A 13,878-nucleotide genomic window follows, 5' to 3' on the forward strand; every position below is an offset into this window, starting at 1 on the left:
ATCATACGGCCGATGCGGCGGAAGAGATGCGGCCCGGGACTTACTGAAAGCGTGCTTCAGGTCGTGGTACTCCGCCGGAACACCAGACATATCCGGTGCCTCCTCCATCGGTGTAGGGACCTCACGGGGTCGACTAGTATGTAGACACTGGGAGAAACAAAACGAACTCCAGGCAATTACGGTGCCCCTCTCCCAGTCGATGTGAGGGTTATGTCGAACAAGCCAAGGATGCCCCAACACCAGGGGTGCCTGGGGTGAGTCAATCAGAAAAAGAGAAAGGGTCTCAATGTGAGCACCCCCTATCAACAGACTCACCGGAATGGTAACCCGAGAGATAGTAGCCATTCTCCTTCCGTCCAGGGCATAGGCAGTCCGTGTCGTCTGGACGCGGGCGGTGGGTATTCCCCACTGTTGAGCCAGTGTGGAGTCAATAAAGCTCTCATCTGCCCCGGAATCAATCAGAACAGCCAGTGACTGCTGGACGGACCCCCATGATAAGATGGCTGGAAGAAAAGTCCGCTGCACCGAAGAGGAGTTAACCGGAACCACACCCACCAGTACCCTCTTCCCTACTGGTGGGTGTGCCCTTTTACCAGACATCGGGCAACAAAATGACCAGCCTGTCCGCAGTACAAACAGACTCTGGCCGAGAAACGCCGTTGGCGTTCAGCTGGAGAAAGACGGGTCCGGTCGACCTGCATCGGCTCAGATTCGGCGTCGATGGGGTTAACTGGGCAGGACAACGGAGTGCGCGGAACCGCCTCCGGTAGACGTCGCTCTCTGCGACGCTGACGAATCCGTGTGTCTACCCGTAGGGCTACATCCGTCAGTGCAGACAAGGAGTCCGGTAGTTCCCGTGCCGTGAGCTCGTCCTTAATGTCCTCCGCCAATCCGTTGTAATAGGCATCGAATAAAGCCTGCGTTCCCCAGCCGCAGGACATCGCAAGGGTCTGGAACTGGATGGTGTAATCGGACACCGTGTGATGACCCTGGCAAAGCCGCAAGAGTTCACGCGCTGCCTCTCGTCCCTGTTTCGAGCGGTCGAAAACGCGCTTCATCTCCTCCTGGAAACGGGCATAAGAGTGACAGAACGACGCGTCGGCATCCCAAGCAGCCGTAGCCCATTCTCTCGCAGAGCCGGTCAGAGCCATAATTATATAAGCCACCTTCGACCTCTCCGAAGGGAACGCGGAAGGCTGCAACTCGAACGCGAGGGAGCACTGCGATAAAAAGGCTCTACACGAACCCGGTTCCCCATTATAATGACCAGGGGGCTGTATATGAGGTTCACTAGGAGCGGTCGACCGCGTCTCCTGCAAGCGCTGTACCTCCGTTGCCAGCGCTGTCAAGCCCGCATGGAGGGAGTCCAAAGAGTCCCCCACAGCACCGACTTCTGTCTGCTGACGGCTCAGAAGGGAGCCCTGCCTGGTCAGGGCATCGGCCAGCTGCTGGATGCTCACCGGTTCCGCTGGGTCCATCTTCCTCTGGCGAGATCTTTGTGACGGTATCGGTAAGGAGCCAAGAGGACACTGGCGCGGAAACCGGTGCAAGGAGTTTTAATAGAGCAAGACAAAGACAAAGTCCAAAAACCGAGAGGTCTACTGGCGAACGTATCGCTCATAAACGAGGTAAGGAGCAGGCGGAATCGATGTCGTGGGACGGGCTGGGGTCGGGCGATGTGCGGAATCGGTCTTGGGGCTGGGCTGGTCTCGTAGTCGGTGAACAGGCGAAGGTCAGGCGATCGGCGTCGGGCATGAAGGGGCTAGGACAGAAAAATCGGAGTCTAAAACGGTAGAGCAAAACGGTCAGAAAACACGGAGAGGCAGAAAACAGGAAAACGCTTGAACTCTGGAATACTCCTAGAAGATCTCGCATCAGGGTGTAAGAGCGGACGGCTGATATAGTCCCTCCTATCCGGAACATAAGCAGCAACAGCTGGTGGTGGGTGGATGTGCCGAGAACCGGAGAAACCGGACTGCCCGGTATAGTGGTGTCTGACTGACAGATCAAAAACAACGGGGAGGGCAGGAGCGAGGAATCCCCGACGGCGTGGTTGTCGTGATGTCAGTCGGGGACTCCCTGGGGTCGATCCGTGACAGTGACACACTGATTGGCCAAGTATTCAGACCTTTAACTCCTTCCACCTGCCTTATTGGATAAACATGCAATTGTCACATTGCAAGGGTCATAATAGTCAACTGGGTTGAGACAGTAAGTTATGCTAAAATATTTTGGTAACACTTTACTTCAAGCACCCATGTATAATGAATTATAGATACCTTCATAATGCATTATAGTGGCTTATGCTGACCATTATAATGCATTATGAAGTTATCTACAGTACATTATAGATGTGAGCTTCATAGATATTCATAATGCATAATACACATGACTAGAATGTTTTATGCCTTTTATAAATAGTTATAACAGTGTTTATAATACTATATGAATGTATTATAATGCATTATGATGACTGCTTTAAGTGTTACCAATATTTTTTACTGTCATAGGAAGCAAACATTTGGAAGTTTTGCATTTTTGATCATTCCTTTACAAGGTTATCTAGTACGTATTAAAAAATCACTCTGTGTGTGAGCTCTGCATGTACTCCTCAAGCCAATCATAATATTTTTTTCCTTGCTGTCAGACTTACTCAAAACATTATGGCACAGTTGTGAGAAATTTAACAAAAATGAGTGAGAATGAAAAACATTTTTTTCAAAGAATGGAATGTTGATACTCAACAACAAAAGACATTCATCTTCTGCTGTATGGAAATATTTTGGATTCCATAGAGACGATACTGAGCAAAAGCAAGTCATTTGTCAGTACTGCTATGTGTCTGTTGGCAGCACCAACTTATCTGACGGACTTTGTTGGTAGATAATAACATTCTATTTGGCTTTGACTATTGTTAATACATTTTCAACTCATTTTTCGTTTTATAAATATCACAATATTTATTGCAAAAATTTCAGATGTTTTCCAGCTCTAGACTGGACTAAGCACCCATGTTTTTAGAATGCTTCCCTGCAGTATGGACTCTAATACAGCTACTTGTGCCAATCACCACCCCAAATATGAAGCCTGTGAGGTTGGCTGAGGCTTCCCAAAAGCCAGGAGATACTGTTCCACTCTGCGGTATATTTGTGTTTAACACAAAGTGGGATTTAACATATTAGCACCGGATGGACATTTGCAAACAGAACAGAGACAATTCTCTTTTCATAATTCATCCAAAAGTGGATGCTTGACACCTTCTCACACTTCACTGTAAACCAGCAAAGTGCTAAGAATTCCAACTGTCTACATACAAGTTAATCCCTGTCAATTTTCTCTATTTCTAATCTTTAAGCAGTGGAGTATTCTTCATTTATTAGAAACATATTTTTCTTTAATTTAATCACGATTTGAGCAATGCACTGGAGGGAGTTTTCCATGCAAGCCTTGGATTGCCTGCCAGAAGAACATGGAACAGACTAAGCTGATTACACCCTGGTGATGTGATTCATGACACTAGAACTTTGCTTCCAGGCCAAGCAGGTCCTGGGAACTCAGCAATAGCATGGACGTTATTATTTTCCTCTCCTGGGGTGTCTCCTATTCAACCTGGCTGATTGGAGGACAGAGATTTACGTACATATCATTGAGTGCACTATTCATTTATGAAACACTCTGGCCAAAACATTAAAAATATTTATTGCATTATATTTGTTGTATTATATATTTAGCTTTTGACGCAGCTAATTTTAGGCTTATGATGGAATAATATAGATTTGCCGTATGATTTCTTGTGTGTGCGTGAGAGTCAGAAAGCGTGTCATACATAGTGCTGGCAATTCTGCTTTGTGTGTGATTGTGCCCTGTAATGGGTTGGTGCCCCATCCTGGGTTATTCCCTACCTTGTGCCGATAGCTTCCAGGAAAGGCTCCCCCCCCCCGATACCCAGCATAGGACAAGGGAGTATAGGAAATGGTTAGATGATTTTGTTTTACATATTCAGTCTCAACTACCTAATTCAATGTTGGTAGACCAGGCTGTTTGCATTAACAAGCAAGTATATCTAACTATAGGTGAATCAATTGATAAACCCAAATCTTCCTATTTATGGATTCAACATTCAAGAGGTTTATTTGTCACGTACACAGTTGTACAAATACAACATGTAGTGAAATGTAACCCTGGTCGCTACGAGCAACTGTGCATGATAATAGATTAATATATAAAAACAACAATATAAAATAAAAATATATAAAATATATTCAGCTGTACATAATCTATACATAAGTGATAAGGTAAAAGTGACTGTGCTGTGCAATATAAGCGCAGTGTGCAAGGGACCTGACTAATGTACCGACAATTTAGACAGTATGAACTGAATGTAAGCAGTACTCATAGGATTATGGGCAAACGTACACAGTGTGCACAGAGTGATGTCAGTGTTACAGTGACTGAAGAGTCATTGTAGAGTCCGGTGGAAGACCTAGGGGCACTGAGACTTGTCCTGGTTTAGGAGCCTTATGACCTGGGAAAAATAGCTCCTCCTTGACCTTTCAGTTCTGGTCATAAGGCTGCAGAACCGTTTGCCTGAATTCAGCAGGCAAACTGGAGAGTTATTGGGGTGGGAGGGACTTAAACCCTTGAATGCTAAAGATGGATTTTAGCTAGCTCTCAAAAACAGCCATCAGTTGACATTAGTTGGTAAGAAGAGACTATCATCGTGTAAAGCAAGGTTCTGTACTTCCGGCTAAACGTTGATATAAGACAGCATGGCTTTGTGCAAACAAAATGTGTTGATTATTGTAAAATCTCTTTGGTGCACATCTTGGCATAATTCAATTTAAATGTTTACTAGATAATATTAACCTGGGCCCTGTTTCACAAAGCAGTATTTCTTGCTTAACTGGATAACTTGACGGATTTAAGGTAGTCTGGGCTAAATAGACTTCATCTTCATTCACTTACATTTAGCCCAGGCTACCTTAAATATGACAAGTTATCCAGCTAAGTAAGAAATCATGGGGGGTATTCCATGAAAGTAGCTAAAAAAAGGCAGACTTTCCCGATAAAGTCAGACTCAACCTATCTCCATCTCTAAACTTAGCCTCACGTCGTTCCACGAACGCAGTTCAGTTTTAATTAATCGAGGTTCATTCAAGACAGACTTGCATAGTCTCACTTAGCGCGCACACCCGTGCTATTTAAGAGGCCCAAATAAATGGATGAACAATAGATCAACCAAATGAGTCGTAAAGCCTGTAAAACGAGAGCGGTGTTTCTTTCTGCCGCAGAATAAACGCTGCTGATGGAGCTGTATGAAAAATACAAAGATGTAATCATTAAAAAAGGCAATACTGTGGCCATAAACACAGCCAGGGAGTTGGTTTGGCAATGAATTGCAGAGAGAATAAATGCATAAGTTATGTAAACGTTACAAGTGCTTAGTACAGTGGCATGGTGGCACAGTAATTTATGCTGTCGCCTTATGATGTGAAAGTTGCTGGTTCAAGCCCCATAACCAACAGGGAACTTTCGGGGTTGATTTCACTTGTCATTATTACTGTATAATATTATTTGAGCTCCGTAAAATACTTTAAATCACATCCATGTGAAAAATCTGCACAAATAACCGTATGTTTTCTTTGCTATTTTAGTAGTAAACTTTCAAAGTAGACAGTGACTAAAATATAAATATATCTTCCTGTTCATATTATTTTAACGGATTTTTTTTTCCCAAGTACAGTCATTGCATTTCATGTTTCACCTTTGTAATATGCGTACGCTTTTATTTTACAGTAAAATACCGTCATAACGGACTTCAAGGGACCTGGCACAACAGTCCGTTACATCCAGAGTTGCTGTATGCCCAGAATACAAATATAGGACACCAAATTGACTCATGCCACACCTCAGCAGACACACTTGTGGTATAGATTATTATATTGTACATGTAGTAATCCAACTTTACCTGTCCAGGGACTATTAATAATCCCGACTACGTACGTATCTGCGCTGGATATCACCGGCACTCCACAATTAAGCCTTGTAGGTGGAACTGCATGTCCGTTATAGCCGAACAAAACTACAGCTAAAAGCGGCCCTGGGGACCAAATAGTTTGTCCATTATAAGCGAAATTCTGTTATATGCGAGTCCGCTATATCCGATGCTTTTTCTGCATGTTCTTAAAGGTGCCGGTGTTCTGTTGCGTTGAGCTACTTTGTCGAGTTAGGCTACCGTAGTGCTAATCGATAGCCCTAAACCTAACCACCCAAAAACCCCTAAAACCCTTACCTTAACCCTAACCCTAACCCCTAAAACCTAACCCTAATTCCAAAGACGGTGGAACTGCACATGCGCCGAAAGGCTCAATAGCACGTTTCGATAGGTACATGTAGCTCAACTCGTCAGAACACCGGGACCAGCGGACCTCGTCCGTTATGGACGATATTCCGTTATAAGCGAGTCCACTATAACGGGATTTTACTGTAATTATTTTGGAATTAATTGGAATGCTAAGACGTGATTTTATAGGCTTTATTATATTGATTATATAGTAATCTCAGCTCTGTTCTCTATATTATGGAATTATCACGCAGAGCTTTACTTCAGAAAAGATGGTTTTTACTCTCTGCTTTCTCGTCTTGCTTTTACTCACAGCACTGACTACAGGGTTCCGTTTTTTATATACGTATATACAAGACTCATTCTCCCGCTAACTCAAACAAAATCATGTCATTTTGGTACACCTTACAGATTAACAAAAAAATTCTATCAGATAATGTAAAATACAATGTCAGATGAGGACATATAATTCAACAGGTTATATGACATGAATAGTAAGATCGCGGAATTTTGTCCAACGTAACGATCTTTTGGGAATCTGTTCCCACACGTCGGACGTTCTTTGAAGGCTTGTTTGCAGGCCTAAATTACCATGGTAATTCAGCGAGGATTCATTTAAGACACGTTGATGGAACGGAACTCTCACTTAAGTAAGACTGACTTGTCGAAATATGTCAGACTTTCCTTTAAGCCTGCTTCATGGAATACCCCCCAGCTTCTTGAAACAGGCCCCTGTATGTCAGGCTCATTCCCTGCCTTATCTGTCATTTCTCCATATGGCCAAGGTGGCACTGGACATCCTGTCCTTTTCTCTGTCTTTCCTTAGGTTTAGCACCCTTGTCTCTTCCTACTGGCCCCCTGCATGGCTAATTGGGCTAAGCGTGTGGCTGAGACCCTGTATCCCTGATCAGAGGGAGAAAAAATAACAATAACAAACACATAAACAAACAAACAAATAGACTGTTTGTGACCCCTCCAAGGTTCAATACTATACATATGGCTGTTGCTAGTTTGAAATTGCCAGATGCTAAGGCAAAGAAATGTAAATGTATATAGCAGCCATTGGTATATTAATTTAATTTATCGACCTCCTGGCATTCAGCTGCATTATGGGTAAAACCTGATTTATTTACAAAATAAGCTATTAAAACCGGACTTGCCTACCATCTCGTTTAGGTAGGTTAAACAGGGCTGTACAGTTTGACTGCATTTTAGTCAAACCATACAGCCCTGTTTAACCTGCCTAAACGAGATGGTACACAAATCAGTAAATTACGTCAGTAAATCATTTTGGTATTTAATCATTGACCAAAGGCTCTGATCCTCAGCCTGAAATACTTGGACGCACTGATATTGTTTCTGTTAAGTAACATTCATTAGAATAAAGATTCTAATTAGATATTTGTTATAAAATTGTTGAAATTGTAGTTTTAGGTTCACATGTTACAAGAAGGACACATTTAGGTAAAAACATATTTATTGGCTTTCACATTTACAGTTGATCTAACTAGTACTTCTATAAATTGTACAGGTTGGAGAGTCTGGGATGAGTATGGATTAGAGGGGTGGAGCAAGTGACAGGGCTGTCTGGGGAATACAATGCTGTTGTTCTGAGAGTCTCCCTTATTTTGGATACATGATGAAGGGATATTGTGAAAAACTTCAATCCAGAATATTAAAAATTGAATAATTTGTTTTAGGCAAATTTCTGTTAAAGAAGTTTCTGCAGAAAATTCAGCGTAATGAAACAAAGAGAAAAGGGTTTTTGGTGCAGTGGCTGTGTCAGCCGCTGAACATGTCCAGAATTCATGGTTTGAATCCCATCTCTGCTCTCTGTGTGAAATTTGCAAGTCTCTTGGGGTCTCTAATGTGACCACAGTGTGTGGCCATGGCTGCATTGAGCAATAGGCAATTAGGCACTCCGTTTATAGCTGGGACTGCCTGTCATATCAAAAAAATGACAACCTAAAAGTACAATGAGGAAAGAATCCCAATGTGAAGAGATACAAAGGCCTAGCAGGGAGCGGCTTGCACATATAAAAAAATTCTTGCTCTCCTTTTAGTGGTCGGGAGCTCCCACCAGGAACAAGTGAATTGCTCACCTCTGTGAGTTCAATTGTCCATGTGGGGCTCCTTTTTTTGAGCCCAGCGTGTGCTCGACGGACAGCACATTCCTGACTGTGGCCTGCATCGGCACTGGAAGCCATGTGCCAGTGGTGATGGGAAAAGCTTCATGGCCGCTAAACAAGGCACAGCGATAGAAGAAACGTGGAAAAAGATTCTCACACCTGAATATTCTGGTGTCAAAGGGGCACAATGGGATCTGTGCATAAAGGACTACCTTATCCATCCAAGCAGACATGTTTATTTCCAACCCAAATGTCAGTCTTTCAGACTCAGATATCACTATGTCATTATTCTATTTCAGGGAGGCAGTAAAAAGTATTGTTATTCTTACTTCATTTCCTGATGCCTCAAACAACTAAAACTGTTCTTGATTTGACATCACAAAGAAGGTGCTCTGACCATCCAGCTGAATTTAATGATTAGTATGTGTGATTGTATACCACGAAAACAATATACAAAATACTACATTTATTTTGTGAACTGCTCATATTAGGATGAACTAGTAAAGGGCTTCAGATTTGTATAACTTACTGGACAACTGGAATCTTTGTGACGGGAGTTATACTGATGAGTCTGATAGGCAGACTTGAAAGGACTTAAATAGTACTGTAATACAGATTGAGAATAACTGTATGGTTGTACACACCTGCTTTCATGGAGACATGCCCTGGATGCCCCAAAGAAAAATTAACTCACTCAAACTGGGTTCCCAGTTTTAGGGTCAGTATTCAACACAGTCTGCAGATCTCTCTGCTGCACTCACATCTTAATCAGCTAATCACTAGCTTTAGTAGCTGTGTTTGAGCAGAAAAATCTGCACTATTGGATTCTGACCCTCCAGGCCCGGAATAGGGGAACCCAGGCCTAGAATATAGATTCAGTTGGATATATTCAACATTGTCAGTCACAACCACATAACTCCAAACACAGTGTAGAGAGGAGCGGGCTGTGTGCATTAACAAGCAGGTATAGCTGATAAACTGAACGCCAAGTATATTTCACTAAAACAGGAATTCAGACATTGAGAATAAATACTCAAAGAAATTCTACATCTAGAAAATTTAGACCTGCAACAAACAGATTACTATTACTACTCTAAAACTGTTTATTATTTAATGGAGTAACACTGTATTTAGTTAATCTGCCTATAAAAGGTTAACAGAGTATTTGTAACATCTGAAAAACTTTTTTTGCTGTGTCTGTAGATGTTTAACAGAATACACCGCATACAGAGTATATGCAGAGATGTTAAGTCATTTTTTCCAAGTCCAAATCAAGTCTCAAGTCTGTACTTGAGTCCAAGACAAGTCTCAAGTCTGTACTTGAGTCCAAGTCAAGTCTCAAGTCTGTACTTGAGTCCGAGTCCAAGTCAAGTCTCAAGTCTCAAATGACTGAAATGAACGTTCTCTCATCAGATGCTATCTGAGATAATACTGCCTATTCTAAACAGCGATTAATGCATAGGATTAACGTTACATCAATAGACTACATCCATACATACTCTGCAGCCATCTGGTAAATGGTGGCAGAGTATAGGGCTTCTACTGGTCTGCTACTTGCTGGTAGCCTAGACTGGAACATAGTGAGACGTTAATCAAATAAAACGGGTGTCTGCACACATGCGTTACGTTGCGTGTAATATCAAGGGAAGGAAATATTCAGTCTACCTCCGATTTTCCCATAATTTACACATTGGAAAAACTGAAATGAATGAAATAATTAAATAAATAATTCCATGAAATGAACATTGTTCACGAGTCACAACACCCATGTCCAAGTCAAGTCTCAAGTCGTTGAGGGCAAGTCTAAAGTCAAGTCACAAGTCTTTGTGCGACTTGAGTCCCCATCTCTGAGTATATGTAACGATACAGGAACATAGAGTACCTACATATTCTTAGAATAATTTAATTCATTTTGACTAGTCACTCAACCAATGTTAAATGAATTGCTGAATCGTAACTAATAAGTCGTTGAAATGTTACAAATACTCTGTGTACCTTCTGTAGGCGGACTATCCAAATAATATTTTACCTGTACTAATATAAACAGTAAAAACTAATATTATTAAAGCACAATATTACAATTATAATTCCAGAAAGAAAACTAACTTAAGACAACCAACTAAAGACAACAGACTTACGCATAAATATGTATAAAAGGTACATGTATAATACATTTAAAAATTTATATTAATAATAAAAATGAAGAATAATAAAAATATATGTAAAAAGTGGAACATTCCATGAAATTAGCATTCGAAGTGTAGACATGCAGATGTGAATAATACTGATTGCTAAGTATAGAGCAGGATGGTCTGGCCAGTGGTGTTCAGCAGCTTCAGAACCAATCTGGCCTGATCAGCTAGATCACTCATCTTCCTGTGGAGCTACAGCCCCCTTCTTGAAGTTGAGGTAGTTTCTCTTTTTCCTTCGTCCTTTCTTCGGTGCTGTGCCTGCCAAATCAGTCACCTCAGGCTGCAGCTTGAAGACAAACACCTTTCCCTCTGTGTCAGAGGGGCTCCAGCTCTGGGTGGCTTGTGTGCTCACACTGACATCCACTTCCATATCCTGGCCAGAAGCCTGTCTCGCATCTGCAATCTCACGCTCCGATGTTGAAGCTGGGTCGGGACGCGGCACTGATGGTCTGCCTGACACCTCTAGGGGTTTCTCCTCGACCAAAATTTGATGGGTGCTTCCGGAACTCTCGGCTCGTGGAGGAGAGAAGAGCTTCTCCAGAAGGCTTTGTCTCTTCTTCAGGATCCTAAATATTCAACACAAATGCAGATAACTGTATAGCAGGAAAAGGCATAAGCAAACAAAACACAACAAACTATAGATCATCAGGGATGACAATGACAGAGCCTGAGCTTGCTAGTCTTTGTACGGGATTATGTACAGCACACATGCAGTTTTTTTTATTTACAATAAGTGTGTGTGTGTGTGTGTGTGTGTATATATATATATATATATATATATATATATGTGTGTGTGTGTGTGTGTGTGTCTCTGTGTGTGTGTGTGCGCGTATATATTATATACACACACACTACAAGCAAGAGGTTTGGGCCCATCCTGTGATTAAAAAAAAAAAATGATACACTGCTTTGTCAAACTTTTATTACAAGAAAATTTTAGAGATACTTAAAACAAATGTAACTAACAGGTTTTTGGTATTTTATAGCTTGTAAAAGTGATGTAGTCGAAACCGAGACCAAGTCATTACCAAGACCAGAATATATAGAGACAGAGACAAGGCCAAGACCAAGGCAGGGCTAGTCCAAGTCAAGATCAGAAACAGACTACTTAACACTACACACTATAAAATGTGGAGCATAGGCACCAACTTGGAGTAGGCAATATGGCCTAAAATCTGTCACACCATACAATTTGAACCATGCATGTTTTTTCTTAAAATTTCAATACAGATGTTTCTGTAGAATTGTAATATTTTTTTAAATAAGACACATCTTATTGGTTGCACTTTGAAGCAGGACGTTTTGTACTGTGTTACCCTTTGAACCAAATCTATTTTTGAGTGTTTTTCAACCCCTTTAGGCTTAATACATTGTAGGTACATGAGTTAGTCACATATGCGTTATGGTTTTGTTATCAGGACATTCTGTGCTACTCAGATATGATATAATTTGATGTCACACAGTCTTGATATCGTCTTTCTTATGAGGAAAAACTACTCACGCCTATTGACATTTCTCAATTTTTAGTCTCATCTAGGGATGCACCGATCCGATACCTGGATCGGATATCGGTCCCGATCCAGACAAAATATGTGGATCGGCTATCGGCAAGTACGGCTGATCCACGGGGCCGATCCATGTTCTTAGTTGAGCTGCACTGCGGTACGTCACGCGTCCATATCGCGTGCACAGCACGCCGCTAAAATTGAGCAAAGCAGCAGTTCAAAGATGGAGAGACGAAAAGAGTCAGCGATATGGAGGTATTTCACTGTAGCTACACCAGCACGTTCTACAGCTGTTTGTAATATATGCAAAACTGAAGTGTCAAGGGGTGGAAGTAGCACGGCAACATATAATACCACAAATTTAATAAAGCACCTCAGAAAACACCATGTTAAAGAGCATGCCGAGTTTGAACAGGCGACTTCAAGTAAAGGGGCAGGAGGCACGGCGCAACAACAACTGACATTATCTGAATCGCTGCAGAGACGGGAGAAGTACCCAGCAAACAGTGTAAAAGCCACCAAGATTACAGAAAAAATTATGGAGTGTATTGTCTTGGATGGTGAACCATTGTCCCTTGTTGAAAGAACAGGCTTCCGTCGTTTAATTGAATTCCTTGAAAGCAGGTACACCATTCCATCGCGAAAGTATTTCACCGAAACCGCTCTGCCAGAACTGTACAAGAGAGTGCGTGATCACATCGCAAAACAAATAAAAGATGTGACCGCGATGAGCTTCACAACGGATATCTGGAGCTCAGATGTGTGTCCCATGTCTCTTTTAAGTTTAACAGTTCACTGGTTGGACACAAGTTGCACTCCTCACAGTGCCATGCTTCAAGCCAAAAACTTTCACGGCTCACACACCGGTGAGACGATTTCGGCTGCCATAAAACAAATGCTTGATCAATGGCGTATTCCTTTGTGTAACGTTCATGTCATCCTTACGGACAACGCAAGGAACATGAAAAGGGCAATGGCCATTTTGGGCGTGCGAAACTTGGGCTGCTTTGCACACACAATACAGCTGGTAGTGGACGAGGGGCTGCTGTCACAACGGAGTGTGAGTGAGGTCCTTGCCTGTTGCCGACAAATTGTGGGGCATTTTAAACATTCGAACCTCGCATATTCACGTCTGCAAGACATTCAAATGCAGATGCAGATGGAGCCTAAACGCCTGCAACAGGATGTAAAAACAAGGTGGAACAGCACCTACATAATGGTCCAAAGCCTTCTGGAACAGAAACGAGCCCTCTGTGCCTACATTGCAGACCATGACGACCTGCCATCAACACTGACAGCCAACCAGTGGGCATTGATGGAAAAAACAAGCATTGTTTTAGCTCCGTTTGAAGAGCTAACCAGGAAGGTGAGCTCATCCACTGCCTCCACAGCAGATGTCATTCCAGCAGTTACTGTCCTGAGGCGCCTCCTGGCCAGAGAAGGTGATGAAGACACGGGCATTAAAACAATGAAAAGAACCCTGCTACAAGCTCTCGAAAGGCGCTTTATAACACTGGAAGACAAACCCCTGTATACCTACTCCACTCTGCTAGATCCTAGATATAAAGACAGGTAAGATTTAAAATTCATCTGTGATAATATAAGCCTATGTTGAATCTTTAATTTACTCTATAACTATAATTATTTTTCTGCAATAAATGTAATATGATGCTGTGTTGAACAGAATATTTTTAAAGTAAAATAATAGC

The 13,878-nt window shown here is 42.2% G+C and overlaps 1 protein-coding gene across 5 annotated transcripts in view; it reads right to left on the reverse strand.

The window, feature by feature from the left end:
* Window positions 1–7,802: 7,802 nt before the first annotated feature.
* LOC111837697 (limbin) overlaps window positions 7,803–13,878 on the reverse strand; it is a 72,653-nt gene continuing 66,577 nt past the window's right edge. For all 5 annotated transcript variants that reach the window (XM_023799975.2, XM_023799974.2, XM_023799973.2 and 2 more), the window contains one exon: window positions 7,803–11,230. In XM_023799975.2, coding sequence (XP_023655743.2) covers window positions 10,837–11,230 — 394 coding nt within the window. In that variant the 3' untranslated portion in view covers window positions 7,803–10,836. The remainder of the gene's footprint in view (window positions 11,231–13,878) is intronic.

Source organism: Paramormyrops kingsleyae, chromosome 12, assembly GCF_048594095.1.
Source record: "Paramormyrops kingsleyae isolate MSU_618 chromosome 12, PKINGS_0.4, whole genome shotgun sequence".
NCBI classification, from domain to species: domain Eukaryota; kingdom Metazoa; phylum Chordata; class Actinopteri; order Osteoglossiformes; family Mormyridae; genus Paramormyrops; species Paramormyrops kingsleyae.